Source organism: Muntiacus reevesi, chromosome X (genome assembly GCF_963930625.1).
Source record: "Muntiacus reevesi chromosome X, mMunRee1.1, whole genome shotgun sequence".
Taxonomy (NCBI): domain Eukaryota; kingdom Metazoa; phylum Chordata; class Mammalia; order Artiodactyla; family Cervidae; genus Muntiacus; species Muntiacus reevesi.
The window spans coordinates 95,836,839-95,859,164 of NC_089271.1; the positions used below are offsets into that span (position 1 = coordinate 95,836,839).

General features: G+C 50.8%; 1 protein-coding gene across 1 annotated transcript; it reads right to left on the bottom strand.

Annotated features, from left to right (window-relative positions):
- Positions 1 to 1,881: 1,881 nt before the first annotated feature.
- LOC136154594 (melanoma-associated antigen 9-like) lies at positions 1,882 to 20,989 on the bottom strand. Its single transcript, XM_065916810.1, has 3 exons — positions 20,869 to 20,989; positions 20,279 to 20,283; positions 1,882 to 2,739 (listed from the first exon to the last, which is right to left on the bottom strand). Exons 1-3 carry the CDS (start codon positions 20,987 to 20,989, stop codon positions 1,882 to 1,884), a joined length of 984 nt encoding a protein of 327 aa, XP_065772882.1.
- Positions 20,990 to 22,326: the final 1,337 nt, after the last annotated feature.

The window sequence follows — 22,326 nt, forward strand, 5'->3', positions numbered from 1 at the left end:
AGAAGAGATGTGAACAAGGACTTGGTATCTCTCCCTTCCCCTGAAACGTACTCGGTGCTCAAGAGACAGCAGTAGGTAGGAATAGCTTGTGATGAAGACAATTCCCTTCCTGTGTTGAGGAGTTTCTGAGAAAGGCAGATGAGCATTGAATCTCCAACTGTTTCTAGTCACTACTCTGTATTGGCACTTTCAAATGCAAGATCTGATTTAGTTTCCAAGGCTCTTGTGAATGTCAGGGATGGGCCCCCCGACTCCCTCCAGTGTTCTTTCTGCCCTTCCCTCTGCAGTGATGCCAGTGCCCCACAGTCTCAGTGGGCTGAGGATGTGCCCCTTCTTCCTGATGCCATTACACAGTCTCCCCCTGGGAGTCCCGGCTGCCTCCACACAATGGAACTTGCCTGAGCACCTGCACAGGTGCCCGTAGGCTCCCCGACAGCCATGGCCTTCATGAGGGGCAGGCATCAGAAAAGCGACAGTGAGGGGACAAGGACAGTGGGAGTTTTCTTGATAAAATCCAGTTAGGATATGCACAATGCACCACCCTTCACCTCCAAGGAGGATTCTGAGGTGTGTGAATTCAAATTCAGTACAGATTTTGCCACTGTGGTTTCCATAACCCCTCCTCATCTATGGCTTTAGGGTCTGCCCACCTAGAAAAGCTAATCCATTAGTTTAAGTACACAGCCACCAGTTTCAAAAAAGACAGTCCATTAAAATCCTACCAAGAGTTTGGGGGTGCTTACCAATATTTCTTCAACTGTATTCTCCAAGATTTGAGTAGATTGTGCAGCAAATCAAAGTCCACTCACCCCTCCCCATTTTGAAAACTTTTGGGGTACTTAGATCAAGCAGCATAAAGAAGTGTTTAACTGTTCCTGACCATAGTGTAACTTCCCTTCCTGCCCCAAGAAATTTATCTAGGACAGAGGAGGATCTTCTAATGTGTATGTCCCATTTCAGATTTTCTTCTCACCCATAAGATACTGTGTATAGCTCTGGCTGCTGCCACCGCCCAGGTTCATTACCATCACCTCTCACAGAATGAACCCAGCTTCCCAAAGTCCCAAAACACCCTGGCTCAGGCACAACACTCGAGTGCTCCTCCTGGACCCTCACCGCCCTTCCCCGGTTGCCTTGTTCTGTCAAACTAGGGGACATCTCTCTACCTTCTTCATGTGACTGCACCTCTTAAATCATTGCTCTAGGTGTTGGGGAGTCCTGCTTTTCCTAGTGTCCCAACTGCTAACACAGGGCCTTCCACAGAGCACAGGATCCATGAAGGTCTGTGGAATAAATGAGCCAGAGCAGGGCACTTATTAAGTCAGATCAGGTGTTTTGTATTTTCTTAAATAATAATTTGAAAAAATCCAATTAAACAGAGATAGTTTAGCTGTATGAAATGACATACAAGGAACATAGAGGAACTTACCTCAAATATATTTAATTTCTCAATTCTTACTAAGTAATATCATATTTCCAAAAGAGTTATATTCCCATTCCATGGAATCTTGACCAAGGTTACAAAATAAAATCAAAGAGTTCACAATCACTTTTACAAAACAGCAAACTTTTTTTCTTGAACTGGGTGAGCACAAACACACTGTGATCAATGATATTGACATAGTTAGACACTGAAGCTTATTAAGCCTTCTATTAAAACAAACAACATTTGAAAAATTCCTAAAGGAAACAAAAGTGAATCTCCATGTCGTTGTAAAGAACATGATCCCAAAGATGCAGCACAGCATTTCCCCCAACTGGCCCAGGCCCTCATGACAGAGAAGGCTGAAGGAAGGATCAGCCTCCCTTCCTTCCTCCAGGACAAGCTGCTGGATGTGGGTCTGGCTGCTGCTCTGGCTCAGAGCCCCTCTTCCTCCTCCCTCACACCTCTGCACACTGTGATGGGAAGAACCCGGGACCCCTTCCATTGACCCTGTGCAGATAGTCCTTGACTTGCTGCTTGCTGGCCTCTGCATAGGCCCTGGTGCCCCACAGGAACTCATAGTGAGCAGGGTGGCTGTGAGGCACCTGACAGTACTGCAGGTACCCTGCCTGCACCCATATTTGGGTCAGCAGCTCCTTGGGCTCCCCATAGACGTAGGGCTGCATCCCAGCAAATGTCCCCATTCTGCTGAGTTCTCCCCAGACTTTCTCCTCACAGACCCGGTCCCCTGCTAGGAGAATCAGGGTCAGGGCAGAAACCAGTAAGCCAGCCTTTGGCATACTCTGCCCATCCCTCTGCATGTCATTGAGAGTGAGGCGGCCCAGGGTGGGGATCATGACATAGATGTGCTCTCTATGGTCCACCTCTTCCATATCCAGGCCAAAGACCAACTGCAGGCACTGTGTGGCTTTATGAAAGACCACAGGGAAGTGGGCCTGGTTATCCCTGAGGACTGTATTCAGCATTTCAGCCTGGAAAATCGGCTCCTTGGTGCCATACTTGAGGAACACGATCTCGACTAGATCAGCCACCATCACATTCAGAATCTGCTTGAGAAAGATCTCTGCATCCACGGTAGCAGAGGAAGATGAGATTGGAGGGGAGGTGGCCAGAGGGGTTGAGGCATCCTCCGCCTCCACCCCCAGGAGCTGCACCTCCACTGGGCCCTGGGCCTGGATTTGGCCCTGAAGGTGTTCCTTAGGAGTGCAAAACTCATTCATTGGGACCACAGGCGTAACAGATGGGGTCTTGTGCCCAGTGGGAGTGTGGCATGGGGGAAATGGAGGACCACTGACCTGGGAAAGAGAGAGTGTAAATGGTCCTAGTTGTGAAACACGCCATGGGTGACTCTGACTGAGGCACTTTACTGGTCTTCCTTGAGGGCTGCTCTTGGGCATTACAGGGGTGCTCCCCGTTGGTAGTCAGTCCCCTGTCAACTGAGGAAGAGAAATTTTGGCCCAGGGTGCAGCCAGTATAGCCCAAGTTTCTGGGGCTGACAAGGTAGGGGGATTAAGGCATTTTGAGGTCCCCTCTGTTCTGGGATGGGGAGCCCCTGTGCACCATCAGGGCACCCACCTCACCTTGTCTCCCAGCACTGCCTGGACGTCCTCTGCTCCCTGACCTCAGGACATGGGCCTCAGACCTCCGCATTTGCCTCCTGTTTCCTGGAGCCCCTGTGAGACAAATGGAGGGGGCACCTCGGGGGGAGACCGTGGCACAGACTTAGGCCTTCTGTGCTGGTAGGAGGGGTTGACTCTGTGAGGTCCCCACAGATCTGGGGTGGGTAGTCCCATTGGGGCTCACGTGTAGTGCTCACTTTTCCACCAGCACGTCCTGGACCTTCCCCTTTGGGGACCTGCAGGGAAATTCAGAACAAGACCCAAATCTGGATAGAAAGCGCTGAGGGGCCCCACATGTGGCCGCACCTGCCTAGGGCATCCCACAGGTCCTAGGCTGGGGAGATGCTCGGTCCTCACCCCTCCTCACGTCCTACTTGGCCTCCAAGCACTGAACACAGGGGCGGGCATCTGCTCAGTCCTTCCTCGGGATCCAGGGAGTCCACCCTCTGCACAACTGAAGCCTCCGCCCTCCACCCAAAAACCTCGTCCTAAGGCCCCTAAGACAGAGGTGAATAAACTGCTCACCCTGCTCTGGGGCCTCCATGACCCCCCACAAGAGCAAGGATCCCTCCCTGCCTTGGAGTCTAACACCCTCAGTCTTTCCTCGCATGGAGCCTAGATTCCAGGCAGGACCCGCGATTGTCCCGTCCGCCATGTTGAAACCCCGCCACTTTCACCAGGTCCCCAGAGTCTCTGAGATCCGGGTGTCAGGAAATCTTGCTCATGGTTGTCCTTCCCGGGGGTTACCAGAGTCCCCTCTATTCTGGGGTCAGGCTCCCCTCCTCCCTCAGTGTCCTCACCTTGACTCCTGGTAGGACCCGGGCTCTGTCCTCTCCCTGCCTGAGACCTGACTCCCCACACCAGGTCCCCGGTCTCTCTGAGACTCACATGTCAGGAAGTCAGACAGGCCTAGAGTGCTCTTCTCACCCCAAGGGTTTCCAGGGCCAACTACAGGGGCGGGGATCTGTGGGGTTCTGTCGGTCCTCCCGCAGGGACCTCTCAGTCTTCCTTCAGGCATCTCAACTTGCCTCCAGTCCGGACCTGGGATTCTTGCCTCTCCTGAGCTGAAGCCCCGCCCCTTATACCAGGGCCCCAGTCTCTCCAAGACCCGGGTGTCAGGAAGTCAGACCATGCCTGTTTTGCTCATTCTACCCCACAGTCGCCCTGGACTGATAACAGAGATGGGCTACTCTGAGGCCTCCTCTGATTGTGGTCCACGGTACCCTAGTCCTCCCTCAGGGTCCTCAACTTGACACACCACAGGACCTGGGAATCAGCCCACCTGAGTTCCCGCCCCATGCAAAGTTCCCAGTCTGAGACCTGGATGTCAGGAAGCCTGCCTCCTGTTTCAGGACCCCAGACTAAGACCCAGATATAGGGAAGTGAGACCACACATGTTGGGTTCATCCTACCCCAGGGCCACCAAGGACCGACAGCAGCAAAAGGCTTCTCTGAGGTGTCCTCTGATTGGGTTCCAGCATCCTTTCAGTCCTCCCTCAAGATCCTCAACTTTGACAACCTGCTGGTGCTGGAATTCTTCCCTCTGCCCACCTGAGGCTGCTCCCCCATACCAGATCCCCAGTCTCACTGATACCGAGATGTCAGGTATATGGTATGTATTCATTTAGTCCAAGTCCTCCCAGAGCCCACTCAATAGTGGGGTCCAGCATCCCCACAATCCTCCCTCAGGGTCCTCACCCAGACTCCCAGTGTCGGGAGTGCCACAAGTTACTGATGCTTCCCTTCTGATGGAAGAGAAGGGAAAACTCATTCTGCCAATACAGCCACTCAATGTGACCACACACTCACTGAGGAGCCATGCAGGAAGAGGCCTGGGGCACACCACACACACCCGAGTTGTTGACTCATGCCAGAAAATGGCCTTCCACAAAGTGTGTCATGTTTCCACTCCACCAACCACAGGCAAGGGTGTCATATCCTCACACCCTGGCTGGCCCCGAGCATCATCATTCGTTGAACCTTTGCCTGCCTGCTGGGTGACAAAGGGTCACACTCTTCACTGGGTCTGGCTTGGTTACAAAGGACCTGGCTGGCCCCGGGGCTTGGCCTTTGCTGTGTCTTCTACTGGGGTATGTGACTGGATCCCAGGCTTGCCCAGTGGCCACCATTCAGTTTCTCAGCCAACCCAACCCCTTCCTCCTGAGAGCCTCCAAATCTCACCTGTGTGGGTGGAATCCCTGAGCAAGAAGTGGCTGCAAGCACTCCTACCACTCAAAGCAGAGGGTGCCTGCTTGGTGGCCAGAGGAGAAAACATTCTTCTGCCTGCTTGACTGGGCATCTTCACCTGCACGAGGACCAGAGGAACAGGGAGAAAGTCACCAGTGACAATACAGCAATCTTGGACAACAAGCCACCATGGTCTTCTCCTTGGCAGAGGCCTCAGACCATGGGGTCCCAGGAGGGCCCAACCGATGAGAAACATACCTGCAGGCCCGCAGCACAGAAACCATCCTCCAGGAGTGATGGTGATTTACAGCCCAGGAGACCCTCCCCAAAGAACAAGAGAAAATGACTCCTCCCCTCACACTGCCACTCTGGAAGGATCTGGGGGCCCCACAGTCAGTGTGCCACCCTCCATGGACTCGTGGTTGGTCCCCACCAGGAGGGGAACCGTTGACAAACAACTGAGCCCTGCTTGTCAGGGTCAGGCTTGGGTGGGGCTAGTGTGAGGTCATAGTCCAGGGGCATGGTAGGAGGCTGGAGGGCAGGTCTGCTGGCATCTTCCCATGTATGTCCCAGGGCATTGCCGGGACCCACACGTGGAAGGAAAGCGGGCTGGGACTGTGGCCGTGGAGGGGGCCAGAATGTCTGGCTTGGCTGCCTGGCAGGCACTCCTGGAAACCCCCACCTGGAGGTACCCGTGATGCACGAGGTACCCTCCCACCTTTCTGCAAGCAGAGTGAGTTGCGGGTGCTTTGGGATGACTGGGCGGTGGCTACCAGTCAGAACTGTGGTCCACCACCGGGACCAAGACCTCTGACAGCACTGGCTGACCTCAGCCCACAAACACCAACACCTGTCATTTCCGGTGCATATGGCTTCCCTTACTCACGTAGGCACACAGATATGCAGGCACACAGTTACGTTGACACGCACGTAGCACATATGAACAAAGGCGCATTCCTTCGCTGGCCCTGTCTGCTAGGAGACAAACTAAGATCCGTCACGCTCTGAGGCGCCTAGAAGGTCAGGCCTGGAGGAGCCTCGAGAAAGGCGGCCTGGAGCACGATCGGGAGCAGGACCCGGAAGTGAGGGAGGAGGCTCGAGGAGCAGGGCTAGGAGTCTGGGGCTGAAGTGTGGGAAAGACCTGGGTGAGGAGAAGCTTCTAGCGAAGGAGGTGGGGCAGGGCAGGGCTGGGACTGGAAGGGGCCTGGGGTGTGGCAAGGCGGGGCTGGGATGGGGCTGGAGCCAAGGTGGAGCCACCTGAGGTGGGGAGGGGCTGACAGGGATGGAGCTGTGGGCCCGGAGAACCCATGGGGAGTAGGACTGTTCAGCTTCATGGTGGAGGCCAGACTATCCTTTTCAGCCCTTGCCATAGGCGTCCAGTCCATGAGACTCGGCGAGAGTCAAAGTGACCATGACCCAGTGTCCTCAGTGACTGCATCTGAGCTTCACAGTGGACCCCAGGGGCCAGGGAAGCAGGCAGAGAGGCGGCTTCTGGGCAGAGTTCCCCATCTCTAGACTGAAAGCCCAGGCTGGCTCCCTTCCAAGCCACCCTGGGACTGCTGGCCCAGTGCTGAGCAACAGTTTATCTGTTCTTTTGCAGATGTGAAGGAAAATCCTCACTGTGTTTCCTGCTGCCCCTGGGACCTGAGATGTCTCAGAGAAAGGCAACTTCACCTTCAAAACTGTTTCCTGTCCTCGTCCTCTCATCTGGGGACTCAGCCCACCCAAGGAAGCCACCTGACTCGGCTCCTGACCGCCGCCCTGCCTGCTGTGTCCCTGTTTCCCAAGTGTCTGATCACAGTAAATGCTCCTCTTCCTGTCCCCATTGCTACTAGCTGAGCTCAGGCCTTGTGGCCTAGGGCCAGTGCTGTCAACCTAGGCCCCTCCAACAGCTTGGACCCCTCCTCTCTCTCCTCCTCCAGCTGCTGTTGCACACACCATCGATTCTGTGTCACACCACATGCACATCTGTCTTCAACCCCAGATGAAAAGCACAGTGGAGCCGTATCTTGTTTAAGCCCCAACCTGTCCGTGGTGCCCTGGGGGGCTCCGGTGGTCCCAGGTCTCCTTCCTCATTACCCAACACCCTGGGTGGCTGTGCTGGCCCTGCAGTCTGTGCAGAGCTCATCCGGGACCCCAAACTTTGCCATGCAGTTCTCTCTCGACCACTGGCTCCTCTTGTCCTGACAACCTACTGTCCTCCATCCAGGCACGACTGTAACATTCCTTTTCTGTCTGCCCGAGTGTCAGGCGCTCTCATCTAGGAGTTCTGGGGCACCCTGCATCTTTCTGCTGCTACCTTTGCCCCCATTCTTCCTCCCAGGCTGTGCCTACTGTGCATGAGTCCGGAACCTCGAGGGACACTGGGTCCCAGGAAGGTGGGTTGGGTGTCTCACTGGTTCCCATTAGCCAGGTACCCACGCAACTGCTGCCATGGAAATGTTGAGTTGGAGCAGTGCTTTCCCTTTGAGCAGGCAGACTGCTTTCTCCTTGCACAGAGTTGCTTCCTCCCAGCCACGACTTGTGGGGCAGAGGCTGCCTCCTGGATTTGAGGCCTCAGCACTGCAGAGACCGGAGCAATCACCACACCCAACTCCCTCATGCTGGTGCCCCCCTCCTCGCCCCAAGAGTGGTTACCAGCTATCTCCAGACACTCCAGAACCTCCTGGTAGTGGTTTCAGTTCATGAGGGAAAGTCCTGTGAATGGTGGGCCGCTGCTGTTCCTCCAAATCCTGGCTTTGAACTAGACCTTGCCCAGTGAACTGGAGACCTATGGCGTATGGCTGCTGATAGGGGCAGCTGTGAGGACCTGCTTCATGGCATTTCTCCACACCCATCCCTTATCTGCTGCTGGTCCCAGCTTTCTTCACATGCCCAGAAATGTGAGCTGAGCCCCAGGGAGTGCTGCCTCCTATCTGGCCTGGGTCTCTGAGGCTTGGTGTGGGTTCCACTTTGCTCCTGCTCTGCATTTGCAGGCAGCACTGACCTGGGACGGACTTGACCCAGATTCTCGGGTTCTCTCCTATGCTCCTTGGCTGATGTGGTTTCCTCTCTGAAATGCCTGTTGCCCATTTCTCCACTGAGCTGTGTGTCCTTTCTGTGCCGAGTTATGGGCACCTCTTTCGGGATCTGGACATTCATCCCGTCCTGGTGTTTGTATTGCAGATTCATCCTCTTCTGTTTGCAGACTAGCAATGGACTCAGTATTCACCTGGTCTCTTGGAGCTGTAAGTGCCCTACCGGTCAGCACATGTCCATCAGGCACTCCCACTGGGGGCTGCCACCCATCCCCAGGCTTGGCAGTTGGGGCGAGCAGTCCCTGAGGAGACGCTGCCCTGGAGTCCAGCACTCTGCCCATGAGAGAAGGCTCCTTCATATCCGTGTCAGTCCCTCAGTCCCAGCCTAGCTTTAGCTCTGGGCCTTGGACACTTGCATGCGAGACAAGCCCAGGGGCAGCTGTGTAGCTCTGGGAGGTCAGCCGGACCTACTTCCCCTCTGTCCAAAGGGCAGCTCCCATTGACTGTACCCCTCTCCATATGGCCCAGATGGAGGGCCAGCCTGAGAACAGGACACATTTCTGATTTCATCTCAGTTCTGCTGCATATCTTTTAGAGGACGTAGCACACACGGGAGCTGCGGACACGGATTGCCACTCTGCTGCCACTGCTCAGGGTACTGACTGTCCAGGAGATGGGGCACCACCCAGGGGGGCCGAGGGAGCTTCTGTGAGACTCTGGCACTGCCCTGCTCGCACTCACATCATGGGCCTTTATATCGCATCTGACACGGGAGTGGGAGATGCTGGTTTCCATATGTCCATCACTCCTATGCTCTGGGGTCTATGTGCTCTTCACTGTCATCCATCTGGGCAGGTTCGCCATGACCTGAGTGCCACACCTGCCAGCACTGGAGGGGGCTTCTGGACACCAGGCTGTGGCCTACTGAACAGATCCAGCAGGTTAGTTTGTGAGATTGAGGACCAGAGAGGGTGGAAATGAGTGTGCATTGCCATCCCATACCCATGGTGAGAGGACTTCAATGAGTGGACTCTCTTGTTCTGGGTGAGAGCCCCGTCTGGCTACCCTTTGAGTACTTGTGTGCCCACCGTGGTGACTTGGCCAAACCCAGAGAGGGTGTGAGAAGTCAGGAGCAGAGGACACCCGTGAGGTGCCACCAGAGGTGTGAAGGTTCTCCAGTTCATGAGTGGGGCATGTATCACCCCCCCCCTTTTCTGTGTGTTTCTCTTTTACTCGCTGGAATTCATTCAGGTTTTCCATTTGGCTTTACCATCTTTCCCTCACATCACATGTTCCCCAGGTTCTGAAGGACTCAACAGATGTCTCACTAAGCCCCGCACCTGGTTGTGGGGGACACTGCATTCCAGGCTCTCCCAGCTCAAGAATGACTGATGAATCCTCGGGACTGGCCCTGTGTTCCCTGAACCTTGACCCCCTGCCCAGAAACCCCAGCCCAGAGGGTCATCCCAAAGCAGCTGCAGAGTCAGAGTTAAGGAGTCTCTCACGTCAGTGTCAATTTGACACTCTGTTTGGCAACCCCCACTCCTCTGGTGGTCCCACCTCCCTGCGTGGGTTCACATCTCAGAGCCCAAGGTCCCTTTGGAAGTGGCTGGGGTCATTCCTATGTCTGTTTGCTGTGGAGTGTTGGTGTCCTTCTCTTGGGGACCCGCCCCATCCCTGTTCCTCACTTCCAGACCTCAGAACTGTCTCGGGGGCCAAACCTGGGCAAGGGATCTTGACCCATTTACTGGGGTGGCTGCCCTTGGCCTCAGCGTCGTTTTGGACTGTACCTAGGTTAGCTGCCCACCTATCAAGCCTCCCAGAGGCTGCACTGTATTGACCACTTGCCTTGCTCTGTGGGTCCAGCCTCCTGGGAGGCGGCCACCCTTATCATGGTCCCTGGCTCCTGGCTCAGTGCGACCTTGTGCCCTCTGCTACAGTCCCTGGGCAGCAGGGATGAGGGGAGGGGGTGTCATCCATCTCTTCCATCACCAGGCCTGACAAGACCAGTCTGTGTTGCACAGTGACTTGGCTCTGCCTGGCGGCCCAGCAGTAGGTGACCAGCTCTTCCCATGGTTCCTTGGGTCTCCTGCTGGCAGTGCTGTGGGTCCTGCCACAGGCTGTGGTGGCCAGATCCCCTGCTTCCTGGGATGGAGACACCTGTGAGGGAGGACTCTGGCCCAGTTAGCTCCCTTGGAGTTGGGGGGGGTCACCAGTTCTTTATGGGGTTGGCTGCTGCTGCAGGCTCAGAAGTTCTCAGACATCTGGGATGTCCCAGTCTTCTGGGGCCTGGCTCCCAGTCTCCCTGGCCTTCGTGTCAAGGATGCATGTTTTCCCCAGAAGACATCTGATGCCACCAGGTCAGGCCTGCCTTAGTGGAATGTTCAGTGTCTTTGAGGTTCAGCCATTTCTGTTGAATCCTGGGCCAATGTTTGTTCACTGCCTGAAGCTTTGTAATCTACCAGGGAGACCCTGCCCCACCGCTTGGTTCTGACTGTTCTTCACCATAAGCTGGTCATCCCCCTGCAGAAAGCAAAGCAAAGAAGTCTCTTCCATCTATTCCTCCCACAATTCACACGCCTGGATCTTCTCACTTGCATTGGAATTCCTGTTCCCTTACCAGCCTGGCAAAAGGTCTAGCAGCTGGGCTGTGGCCTTGAGCCCAGGGCTGAGTGCACACTGACTACCCTCAGGATGGTTCCTCATAACCAGTGGGGCAGGGGATGTCAACCCTGTTTCAAGGCCTCATCTCACCACCTCTCCTGAGACCTCCCCAGGGCCAGCCTTCTTAGGATGGGTCCTTCATGAGGCTGTTCCCATGAGGGAGGGAGGTGTTGGTGCAGGAGGCTGGCTGGGGACTCACCACCAAGGGGACACGGAGCAGTCGGGGTCGGACAGGGTATCCCTTCACCTGTGATGTTGAACTGACATTTCCTGCCAGCCCGTCGTGAGGTGCAGAGCACAGACAGTCATTGGAGGTGTCCACAGTGGGCCCCGGTGGTCAAGCCTTCACAGTGCCTGAGGCCTCATGATCATTATTGAACAAGTGGGAGAACTAACACCAGGAATTGGTGCCTGAGTGGTGGCTATGTGTACACAGAGAACGCCAAGTGTCTTTGCTTGGGTGGCACCATGCTCTGCCCTACACGCAGCCTGGTGGGAGGGGCTCTTGGTGTCTTTTGAATCAGACAACTGCTGGGTTGGGGAGGAGAACTACTTTCAGTGTGCTGGCCACCTGGCCATGTGCTAGCCCCGGTGTAAGCACAGCCTGATGAGAGAGGGCAGTTCTGGGTGCCAGACCTCACAAGGCAAAGTGCATTCAAGTCCAAGGACACCTGTCATGCAAGAGGCTCCTCCACCATGCAGGGCATCAGGTATCCACTCACCCACGCATCACTCAGGGCTCAGGGTGGGGAGGCTGGAGCACATCTTCCAGGCAAACCAGTAAAGAGCAGAGCCTGCAATGAGGCAGGTTGAGGATCATGAAGAGTGGGGAACCAGACACTGACTCATATCAAGGGACCATGGAGGGCTTTTTAGATGGGAGGCCATCTGGGCTGGGTCTTGTAGTGAAGAGGGTCTCCTTGGCTGGAAATGGTGGAAGGGCCCCCAGAAGGGAAAGGCTACCCAGTCCAGAATTCTGACTTTCATCACTTTCACATGGTTGATTAACAATGTTGTGTCTGTTTCTGATTTACAGCCATGTGACTCATTTTATATATATATAATATAATATATATTTCATATATAAATATATATAAATATTATTATATATATAATATAAATATTATATATATAATATATATTTATATTATATATATAATATATATATATAATAAATATATATATATAAAACACTTCCAGATTCTTTTCCATTGTAGGTTATTGCAGATATATAGTTCCCTGTTCTATATAATAGGACCTTATTCATACATTTTATATATTGTTGTTCAGTTGCTCAGTCATGTTCGAATTTGTGACCCCATGTACTGCAGCATTGTAGGCTTCCCTTGTCTTTCACTCTCAGAGTTTGCTCAAACTCATGTCCATTGAGTTCGTGATGCCATCCAATCATCTCATCCTCTAGCACCCTCTTCTCCTTCTGTCTTCAGTCTTTCCCAGCATCAGGTTCTTTTCCAGTAAGTTGGCTCCTCACATCAGGTGGCCAAAATATTGGAGCTTCAGCTTTAGCATCAGTCTTTCCAATGAATATTCAGGCTTGATTTCTTTAGAATTGAATGACTTGGTCTCCTTGCTGTCCACAGGACTCTCAAGAGTCTTCTCCAGCATGACATAAGTACTATTTTATACATAGTAGTGTGTATCTGTGAACCCCAAACTCCTAATTTATCACTTCTCCTGCTTTTCCCCTCTGGTAACCAAAAGTTTCTTCTCTGAGTCGATTTCTGGTTTGCAGATAATTTCAGTTGTATCATCTTTTTAGATTTCATCAATAAGTGATATCATAGAATATTTGTCTTTCTCTTTCTGACATACTCCATTTAGTACAACAATCCCTAGGTCCACCCATGTTTCCACAAGTGGTATTACTTCATTATTTTTCAAGGCTGAGCAGTATTCTATGTGTGTGTGTGGGTGTGTGTGTGTGTGTGTGTGTGTACCACATCATCTTTATCCATTTATCTGTTGATGGGTATTTACATTGCTTCCATATCTTGGGTATTGCAAATAGTGCTGCAATGAACATTGAGATGCATGTATCTTTTCAAACAAGGGTTTCTGTCTTTTCCAGGTATAAAGGAGTGGGATTGCTGGATCATATGGTAGTTTTGTCTGTAGTTGTTTAAGGAACTGCCATACTGTTCTTCATATTGAGTGTACCAATCTACTTTTCCACCAACAGTGTACAAGGGTTCCCTTTTCTGTGCACCCTCTCCAGAGTTTATCCTTTGTAGATTTTTTTGGTGATGGCCATTCTTTCCAGTGTAAGATGATACTTCATTGGAGTTTTGATTTGCATTTGTCTAATAATAAAGAATGTTGAGCATCTTTTCATGTGCCTTTTGGACATCTGTGTCTTCTTTGGAAAGATGTCTATTCAAGTGTTCTGACCATTTTATGATTGGATTGTCTTTTTTTTTTTTTTTTTTGCAATATCAGTTTTAATTAAAAGTGGTTAGTAATAAGCACTTCCATGGCAGAAAGCTCCAGGCAGTCCTCGGAGAGTCTGACTATAAAAATGAGGTATTAAACCTAATATGCCAATACATTGTAAAGTATTTCTTTTCCTTTTCCTCCTCTGACCGTTTCTGTCTTCTTAATCTTTCTAACTTTCTCAAGGCATGTAGATGTTAGATACTTAGCAATGGATATTAAAATGGATTCTTAACTCTCATTGCCACAAAGATATAGCAACTGAATTTGCATGTTCTGTTCCTTGAGCTTATAGCAGGAGCCCAGGCATTGGCACAGAAACCCATTAGTTGTATCCCACTGGTCTGTGAGGGTAGATGGCTCCTTTTTTGTGTGAATGTGTTTCCATATAGCTCATAGGCTGGGCCAATGCATAGGGCACACAGAGGGGCTGCCTTTTTGTGCTCATGATGCAAATGACATTGATCCAGAGCCTGGGCTTTGGGATCCAGGGACCTGGGTTAGGACATCAGCTCTTCTCTTGCTGTGTAGCCTTGGCACTTAGTATCTCTGGGTGTCTCTCTCCTCTGTTAAAACCCAGGTAACACAAAATGCCACTCATGTCACAGGGCTTTTCCAGGGCACAGCCTTGGACATGTTGTCTCCCACTGGGACTCAGGGTCTGTCTTTGCTTCTACTTCTGCAGTTGAGAGTTTATTCCAGAAACACTGCCTCTGAAGATTTTTCTTGATTCCCAGGGTTTGCAAATTTCAGAATTCTCTAACAGTGTTCAAGGGACTATAATGTGATCTTGGTAAAATTTCCCTTATACAATTTGGAAGATCTCAGTTGTGCATGTATAAAATGAGATGACTGGTCCAAAACAGTGATTTTCCAACCTTTGTGTCCATGGGATATCTGACGGAGGTGGGGTTCGGTGGGGTTCAGCCTCCCAAACAGATCAGAGGCAGGCTGCTCAGCTGAAACGAGGCCTGCTCCCCATCCCCCTTCTTCCTAATCTCTTCCTGGCTCACACCTCATAATAGGCCTCCCAAAGTGTACCACAAAACACAGTTTGAAAACCAGTGATCTAGATCTCAGATTTCAGTGTGCTTTCAGATCACTCAGTGGTCTTGTCAAAAGTGGCTTCTGATTCAGATGTTCTGAGGTGAACCTGAGAATCTGTGCTTCTGACCAGATCCCAGTTGATAACTAAGTGTCTGGTCCATAGATAGCATTTGAAAAGCAAGGGTCTTGATTTGCAATTCTCTGATGATGAGTGATGTTGAGCATCTTTTCATGTGTTTGTTAGCCATCTGTATGTCTTCTTTGGAGAAATGTCTGTTTAGTTCTTTGGCCCATTTTTTGATTGGGTCTTTTATTTTTCTGGAATTGAGCTTCAGGAGTTGCTTGTATATTTTTGAGATTAATCCTTTGTCTGTTTCCTCATTTGTTATTATTTTCTCCCAATCTGAGGGCTGTCTTTTCACCTTACTTATAGTTTCCTTTGTTGTGCAAAAGCTTTTAATTTTCATTAGGTCCCATTTGTTTATTTTTGCTTTTATTTCCAATATTCTGGGAGGTGGGTCATAGAAGATCTTGCTGTGATTTATGTCGGAGAGTGTTTTGCCTATGTTCTCCTCTAGGAGTTTTATAGTTTCTGGTCTTACATTTAGATCTTTAATCCATTTTGAGTTTATTTTTGTGTATGGTGTTAGGAAGTGTTCTAGTTTCATTCTTTTACAAGTGGTTGACCAGTTTTCCCAGCACCACTTGTTAAAGAGATTGTCTTTTTTCCATTGTATATCCTTGCCTCCTTTGTCAAAGATGAGGTGTCCATAGGTTCGTGGATTTATCTCTGGGCTTTCTATTCCGTTCCATTGACCTATATTTCTGTCTTTGTGCCAGTACCATACTGTCTTGATGACTGTGGCTTTGTAGTAGAGTCTGAAGTCAGGCAGGTTGATTCCTCCAGTTCCATTCTTCTTTCTCAAGATTACTTTGGCTATTTGAGGTTTTTTGTATTTCCATACAAATTGTGAAATTATTTGTTCTAGTTCTGTGAAAAATACCGTTGGTAGCTTGACAATGAGGTACCATTACACGCCAGTCAGGATGGCTGCTATCCAAAAGTCTACAAGCAATAAATGCTGGAGAGGGTGTGGAGAAAAGGGAACCCTCTTACACTGTTGGTGGGAATGCAAACTAGTACAGCCACTATGGAAAACAGTGTGGAGATTTCTTAAAAAACAGGAAATAGAACTGCCATATGACCCAGCAATACCACTTCTGGGCATACACACTGAGGAATCCAGATCTGAAAGAGACACGTGCACCCCAATGTTCATCGCAGCACTGTTTATAATAGCCAGGACATGGAAGCAACCCAGATGCCCATCAGCAGATGAATGGATAAGGAAGCTGTGGTACATATACACCATGGAATATTATTCAGCCATTAAAAAGAATGCATTTGAATCAGTTCTAATGAGATGGATGAAACTGGAGCCCATTATACAGAGTGAAGTAAGCCAGAAAAATAAAGAACATTACAGTATACTAACACATATATACGGAATTTAGATAGATGGTAGCGATAATCCTATATGCAAAACAGAAAAAGAGACACAGAAGTACAGAACAGACTTTTGAACTCTGGGGGATAACGTGAGGGTGGGATGTTTTGAAAGAACAGCGTATATATTATCTATGGTGAAACAGACCACCAGCCCAGGTGGGATGCATGAGTCAAGTGCTCGGGCCTGGTGCACTGGGAGGACCCTGAGGAGTCGGGTGGAGAGGGAGGTGGGAGGGGGGATCGGGATGGGGAATACGTGTAACTATATGGCTGTTTCATGTCAATGTATGACAAAACCCACTGAAATGTTGTGAAGTGATTGACCTCCAACTAATAAAATAATATTAAAAAAAAAAAAAAAAGAAAAGCAAGGGTCTGAATACAGACTGTCTTTGACCTTTCACATCCTTCGATTCGGAGTTCTTAATGTTATTCTGACTGTGTCATAAAATAAAAATCTGTGTTGAATGAATGTTTCTATTAAGGGCAAAATCCTCAACTATACAGATGTGCAAATTGACCTGGGATATGAAGGAGAAAGAATGCATTTGTTTCTCAACTGTGAGTGTCTGAAACATGTGTAAAATATTCTCTGAACAACACATTTTGGGTTAAGAAGCTGTTGCACTTTGTTAACAAGAGTTGCACTTTGATTTGTTTGTAGTCTGGATCATAGTGAAAGTGTTAGTCAATGAGTCATGTCAGACTCTTTGCGACCCCATGGACTGTAATCCGCCAGGCTTCTCTGTCCATGGAATTTGCCAGGCAAGTATACTGGAGTGGGTAGCCATTCCTTTCTCCATGGGATCTTCCTGACCCAGGGATCAAACCTGGGTCTTCTGCATTACAGGCAGATTCTTTACCATCTGAGCCACAAGGTAATGTAATGCACACTTTTCTAAGGGAATTTCTAATGGAAACAAGTGACCTGCTTTCAGAGCCTGGCTGAGGCCTGTCTCCAAAATCTAGGTCTAAGTGAAGGTTCAGAATCCTGGGCAGCTGTTCATGTGTCTGGCATTCATGTACTTTCTTGATAGTCTTAAGGACGTGGCATCGAGAAAGATACCTTCATGTAAGTGTCCTCCATCCTTTCTGTCCATTGCTGAGTTGAGTGGTTGAGTATTCACTGTTGATAGAGTGCTCTGTCTTCTGCACTCTGTTGGGACTCCTCCTGTGTGTATCCAGAAGACCGGATGCTTTGACAGTCTGTAGGGCTTTGCTTGTCAGTCTGTGTTTGTTTCAGTTCAGTAACTTCATGGCTAAGGTGGGAAACCCACTTTAGCAAGGAGACAAAAGCCCAGTTGCTAGAGTAGCCAGTGTGTTGAAATGTCATGTATCCTTTGTGGAACTTGGCAGAATACTGTGTGCTCTGTGATATTGCCTGAGCCCTTCATTAAGAAGGATGAGCACTTTCACATGGGGTGGAGGTGGCATGTGCACCATCTGAGGAAGCGAGGTGAGACTGAATGCCAAGAAGCCTGGATCCAAACAGAGGTGTTCCTTTGGTGGTCAGTCGGGGAGGAGAACAGTCTAGTCGATGTGTGTTCCCAAAACTTGTCAATGGGCTACTTTAGCACCAGGCACCTGGGAAGCACAGATGGAGTGTACCCAACCGCCCCCTCCTCCAGACGCGGACAGTCTGGTGGACTGGTCCATCAATAGTTCTGTCAATGACCAACGGTCACCTTCCTTCCTTCTTTGATCCCCTCTCTCTCTGGTGTGTGAGCAACTCCTTGGTGCCTGGCATGGGGTCTATAAACGTGGAGAAGATGGGGAACTTGCTGAGAAGCCCCAGACAGTCGGACAACACAAGGCACCTTAAGAAAGACTCAACTCCCAGAATCTGGAATCTCTGAGGAGGGATGCCTAGGATGGTGGCCCTGGGGCCATGGAGCGTAGTGTGTTTCTGAGGTACTGATCCAAAGTGCATTGCCTTCCCATCATGTCCCCAGAGCATTCAGATCACCACAGGTACATGTGGAGGGCCTGTGCCTGAGCCTTCCTTGTACGCCTTCAACGAAGCATGAGGTTCTCTTTTCCCAGCTACCCCTGTCCCACTCAGTTCCTCCTGGCATAAAATCAGCAGTTAGGAGTAGAGGAGTCTCAGATAGAAGCCTTAAGAAGTTTCTGGAAGAATACCCTGTTCGTCCACTGTTTCCTGAGCTCTCTTAAATCCGGGGCTCTTGGTGACATGACACAAGCAGATTCTAATCCCTCTCCAGCCCCTGCCACTCAGGCCACCTTGGTAGTGTAACCACACAAATCCTAAAACACAGCTTTCCCGGAAGCGACCCCTGACTCCCACATTGTTGTTTGAATACCTGCAACTTTCTGGCCTCATCTTGCCCATCTGTCAAATGAAGTCAATGAAAACAGTTCTGGGCCCAGGCTCAGCCATCACTCTCCATGCTTCTCGGGGCTCTGACCCCCACCATGGGCCTTCCTCCTTTCCTTGTAGCAGCACTTCCCCCTGCCTCCTAGATGGTCATGGCCAGGCCTCCACTCCCACAGCCTGACTCCCAGGTGCCCAGCCCTCAACACTGCTGCTCAATGCAGATCCCTTCCTCCTCACTTCCTGTGTCCTCCTGAAACTTCCGGGGCTGACTTTAGAATCGTTCCTTCCTCTTCACAACCTTCCAGAAACCTCTCTATAGTACTCTTTTTGTGAAAGGTTACCTTGGGTGATTTGTGTGTGTGTGTCTGTGTACACACACAACTTTCCAAAACCCTCTCTATAGTACTCTTTTTGTGTAAGGATACCTTGGTTGGTTTCTGTGTGTGTGTGTGTTGTGTGTGTGCGCATGTGCGTGCATACACTGTTACCCCAGCTGTACCACAGGCCCTCTGAGGATAAAGACTCTGCCCAGTTTACCTTGGTACCGTCCTCAGAGCTGCCTCTGCCAGATTAGAGACTTATTAGGTGCTGACTGTTGGCTTCGAGTCACTTAGCAGTCATCAACTCTGCTGTACCACTCTGGACTCGGCTGGTGATGCGATGGGCCATGCCCAGGTGTCAGTGTGTGTGAGGTGGGTAAGCAAGGCAAGTATGTCAGTAATCTCATTGGATGCAGGACCACTCTTTGTAGAAACATCTGAAGTGCTAGAATGCCTGTCCCTGTGAGAAGAGGGAGGCGGGCTCTGAGTGGTAGACTGCAGCGTGGGTGGGGTGTGGATGGTAGCGAGACAGGAGTCCACCCCCAAGGGGCGAGTCCTGACTCCTACACTAGTGACTTGCTCCCTGTCCCCATAGAGGGTGGGGCCTGGAACATGAGACCTAGGAAGTCCTTTCAAGCTCGATACACATTGAATGCTATGACTGTACCATCTGGAAATTCAGTCTTGACAGACTCAGAGGGTTGTCTTTCTCAGCCGTCTTTTTGATTTCTGTGTTACTTGATTCTGTGCTGGCCCAGCATGTTTTGTCTCTGATGCTGGTTCAAGAAGCCCGCCTCCCCTAAAGTGCTTTCTCTTCCTACACTCAGTGTCTACCCAATATCATGCCAGGTTTCTCGCCTCAGCCATGGAGGAAAGACAGCTCTGGACATTGGGTCCTTGTTTGGTGTCCCAGCTCAACCTGTTGTTTCATTCCTCAGGTCACATGCTAATCACTCACTCCGAGGTACTTTTTATTTTTTATTTTTTGAGCCCTCAATAAATGTAGATATATTTTTTAAAAAAAATTTTACTTATTTCTTTTGGCCCTGCTATGAGAAGTGTGGAATCTCAGTTCCCTGGCCAGGGATCGAATCCAGGTCCCCTGCAACAGAAGCGAGGAGTCAACCACTGGACCACCAGAGAAGCCCCACACTCCCAGGTACTTTTGCATTCTGGTTATCTGAAATTCATCATGACTGCCTTATCTTTACTTTTGGATAGGTACCTTCCTGCCTTCTGCCTTGTTATCTGAGTCCCAAGCCTTTTCTTAGTGTTTCATTTCTCTTCTGTAAGTCTCTGAACCAGACAGAGATGAACAGTGAAGCTAATGAAATTTAAGATTAACCTTCATAGTCATTGGCATTTCCAGAACTGGAAGGAGCCCTAGCATTATGGTACATGCAAGTAGTCTGGTTTGTAAAATCAATGAAAGGTGGTTTAACCACAGTTGGTTCAAGGCATCTCTGTGTCCATTCTGCTGCCTCCATCACTCTTGCTCTTGTATTGGGTGGCTATACAGTGACCCTGGGCATATTTGGAATCTGGCTAAGGGGAGATTAAATCAGGTTAAAGTAGTTTGGACTTGGAGAAACATATTTCATGGGCTCCCAACCAATTCTATACACATTCAAGTTATTCTTAGCAGTCCTGTATTGAAATAGCTTCCAGGAATCCTCAAACTTACCGTACCTGTGCACAGCATCAGGACAAGAGGTGAGAGGCTGGAGGGAACATTGTGATGTGTTCACCCAGTGAAGAGGGTGACCCTTTGTCACCCAGCAGGTGGACAGAGGTTCAGTCAGATGATGATGTTTGGGGACAGGCAGTGCGTGAGGACATGGCACTCTTATCTGTGGTTGGGGGAGTGGACACGGGGGAGCCTTTGCAGAAGGCCGTTTGCTGGCATGTGTCAGCACCTCAGGTGTGTGCCCTGTGCCCCGGGCCTGCTCCTGCGTGGTTCTTCAGTCAGTGAGTGTGTGGTCATGTCAAGTGGCTGTATTGGCAGAATGAGTTTTCCCTTTCCTTCCATCAGGGCGAAGGGTAACTTGTGGGACCCCCGACACTAGGTGTAAACAGACACCATGTAAAAGGGTGAAAACAGACACATGAAGATGTGCAGATGTGGAGGAGAGTGCCCAAGGTGCTGAGAGTGGGGAAGTCATTCCCCCCACTGCCCCCTTGCCCCTGTGGAGAGATGTCTGGACAGGGCTGACCCTCTGTCTCCAATTGCCCACAGTCGTTTCAGGGTCCAGGTTGGGTGGCTCACCTACATACCGTGTTGGTTCAGGAGGTCAGCAGCCGAGGTCAAAGTGTCAGCTGACGTTGGCTCATTTGTGGGCTGTGGGGAGAGTCTGTCCCATCTCTCCCCCATCACTTCCAGGACATTGCTGGCCATGGTGGGCATGTCTGGGATTGGAGAGCTCTGCCTTCCTCTTCACCCTGAGTTTCCCCATGTGCCTGTCTAACAGTGTCCTTTGTATGGGGACAGCTGTCCTATTAGAGGCCTGTCCATCCTAAAGAGCTCACTAGACCCCCATCAGCTCTGTGAAGACCTTTCCTTTGTCTATAAGGTCATACCGAGGTACTTGGGATTGAGGCTCCAGCACCTGACACGATGTGACTCCTCACACCCTACAAAGGCTCTGAGGGAGGAACACACTGGAATGTTCCAAAGATGGAAGGATGGCTTTCATGGCTACTGGGGGTGAATCCAAGGTAGGAGCCAGATCACGTGGGCCTCGTGGGCCTGTGAGAACTGTGGCTGTGCTGTGCTAGGGGAAGGAGAGGCCTGGGTGGCCCTGGGCTGGGTGCCTCTGGGACCTTGTTCCCGTCCTCAAACCACATGCAAACAGAGGCTCCCTGAGAGGTGCTTAAACCCTTCTGAGGTTCAGGCCTGCAGCTCTGTTCCACTGCCTCCACACCCCTCCAGTGAACAGGGACCCCCCTCCAGGTACAGGGAAAGAAGTGAGGATGGGAGTGTGTGGTCAGGTCCCCTGCAGCCATGGACTGTCTCTCTATCCCTCGGCACCTCCTTAGGCGTGGAATGAGGTGACAGTAACCTGTCAGGTTATTTGAGGTTTAAATTCTGTGATCCCTGCATGGGTCCATCCCAGGCCCTGGTGATGACATGGAGCGCACCCATCCCAGTAGTTCCTGCTCTCCTTAGTTCTTTCTCTAAGCTCTGGGCAAGGACTGAAGCATCTGCTGACAGTCAAGGCCATGATGTGGGAAGGGCTTTGAGGAAGGTGGCTCCAAAAGTTGTGGGGAAGACTCCTGGCAGGGCCGTCTGAGGTCCAGAGCAGCCACAGGACTGAGGCCAGATTGGTAAGCACGGATCTGCACTCAGCAGCCCTGAACTAAGATGGGGGGAATCTACAGAGCATGGGCAGGGATGAGGCCAGGACCTGAGGGCTGGGGTGGGGTAGGGGGTGGGAAACCGAGGACTGTGCCTGTCTGTGCTGGGGGAGGACCAGAGCCCGGCCACTGGGCTGTGAAGCCAGGGGAGCCACCCTCTGTCCTCAGTGCTCCCAGGGTTTCGAGTCCCTCTGTCTTGGATCTCACCTCGTGCCTCTCTCCCCCTGTCCTGCCCTCCTTCCTGACCTCCCCACAGGCTGCATGTGACAGACAGGTCCTCTGAATCAAAACACCCTGTCAGCAGACCTTGTGGAGATGGACAGAAGGAGCCAGCCCTCTGTGACTGTCCCCATTTCTGTGTCAGCAGGCTTGGAGGAT

What these genes read in the sequence shown, in the direction of transcription:
- LOC136154594 (XM_065916810.1), bottom strand. Translation starts at nt 20,989, where the DNA reads ATGGCCAGCAATGTCCTGGAAGTGATGGGGGAGAGATGGGACAGACTC.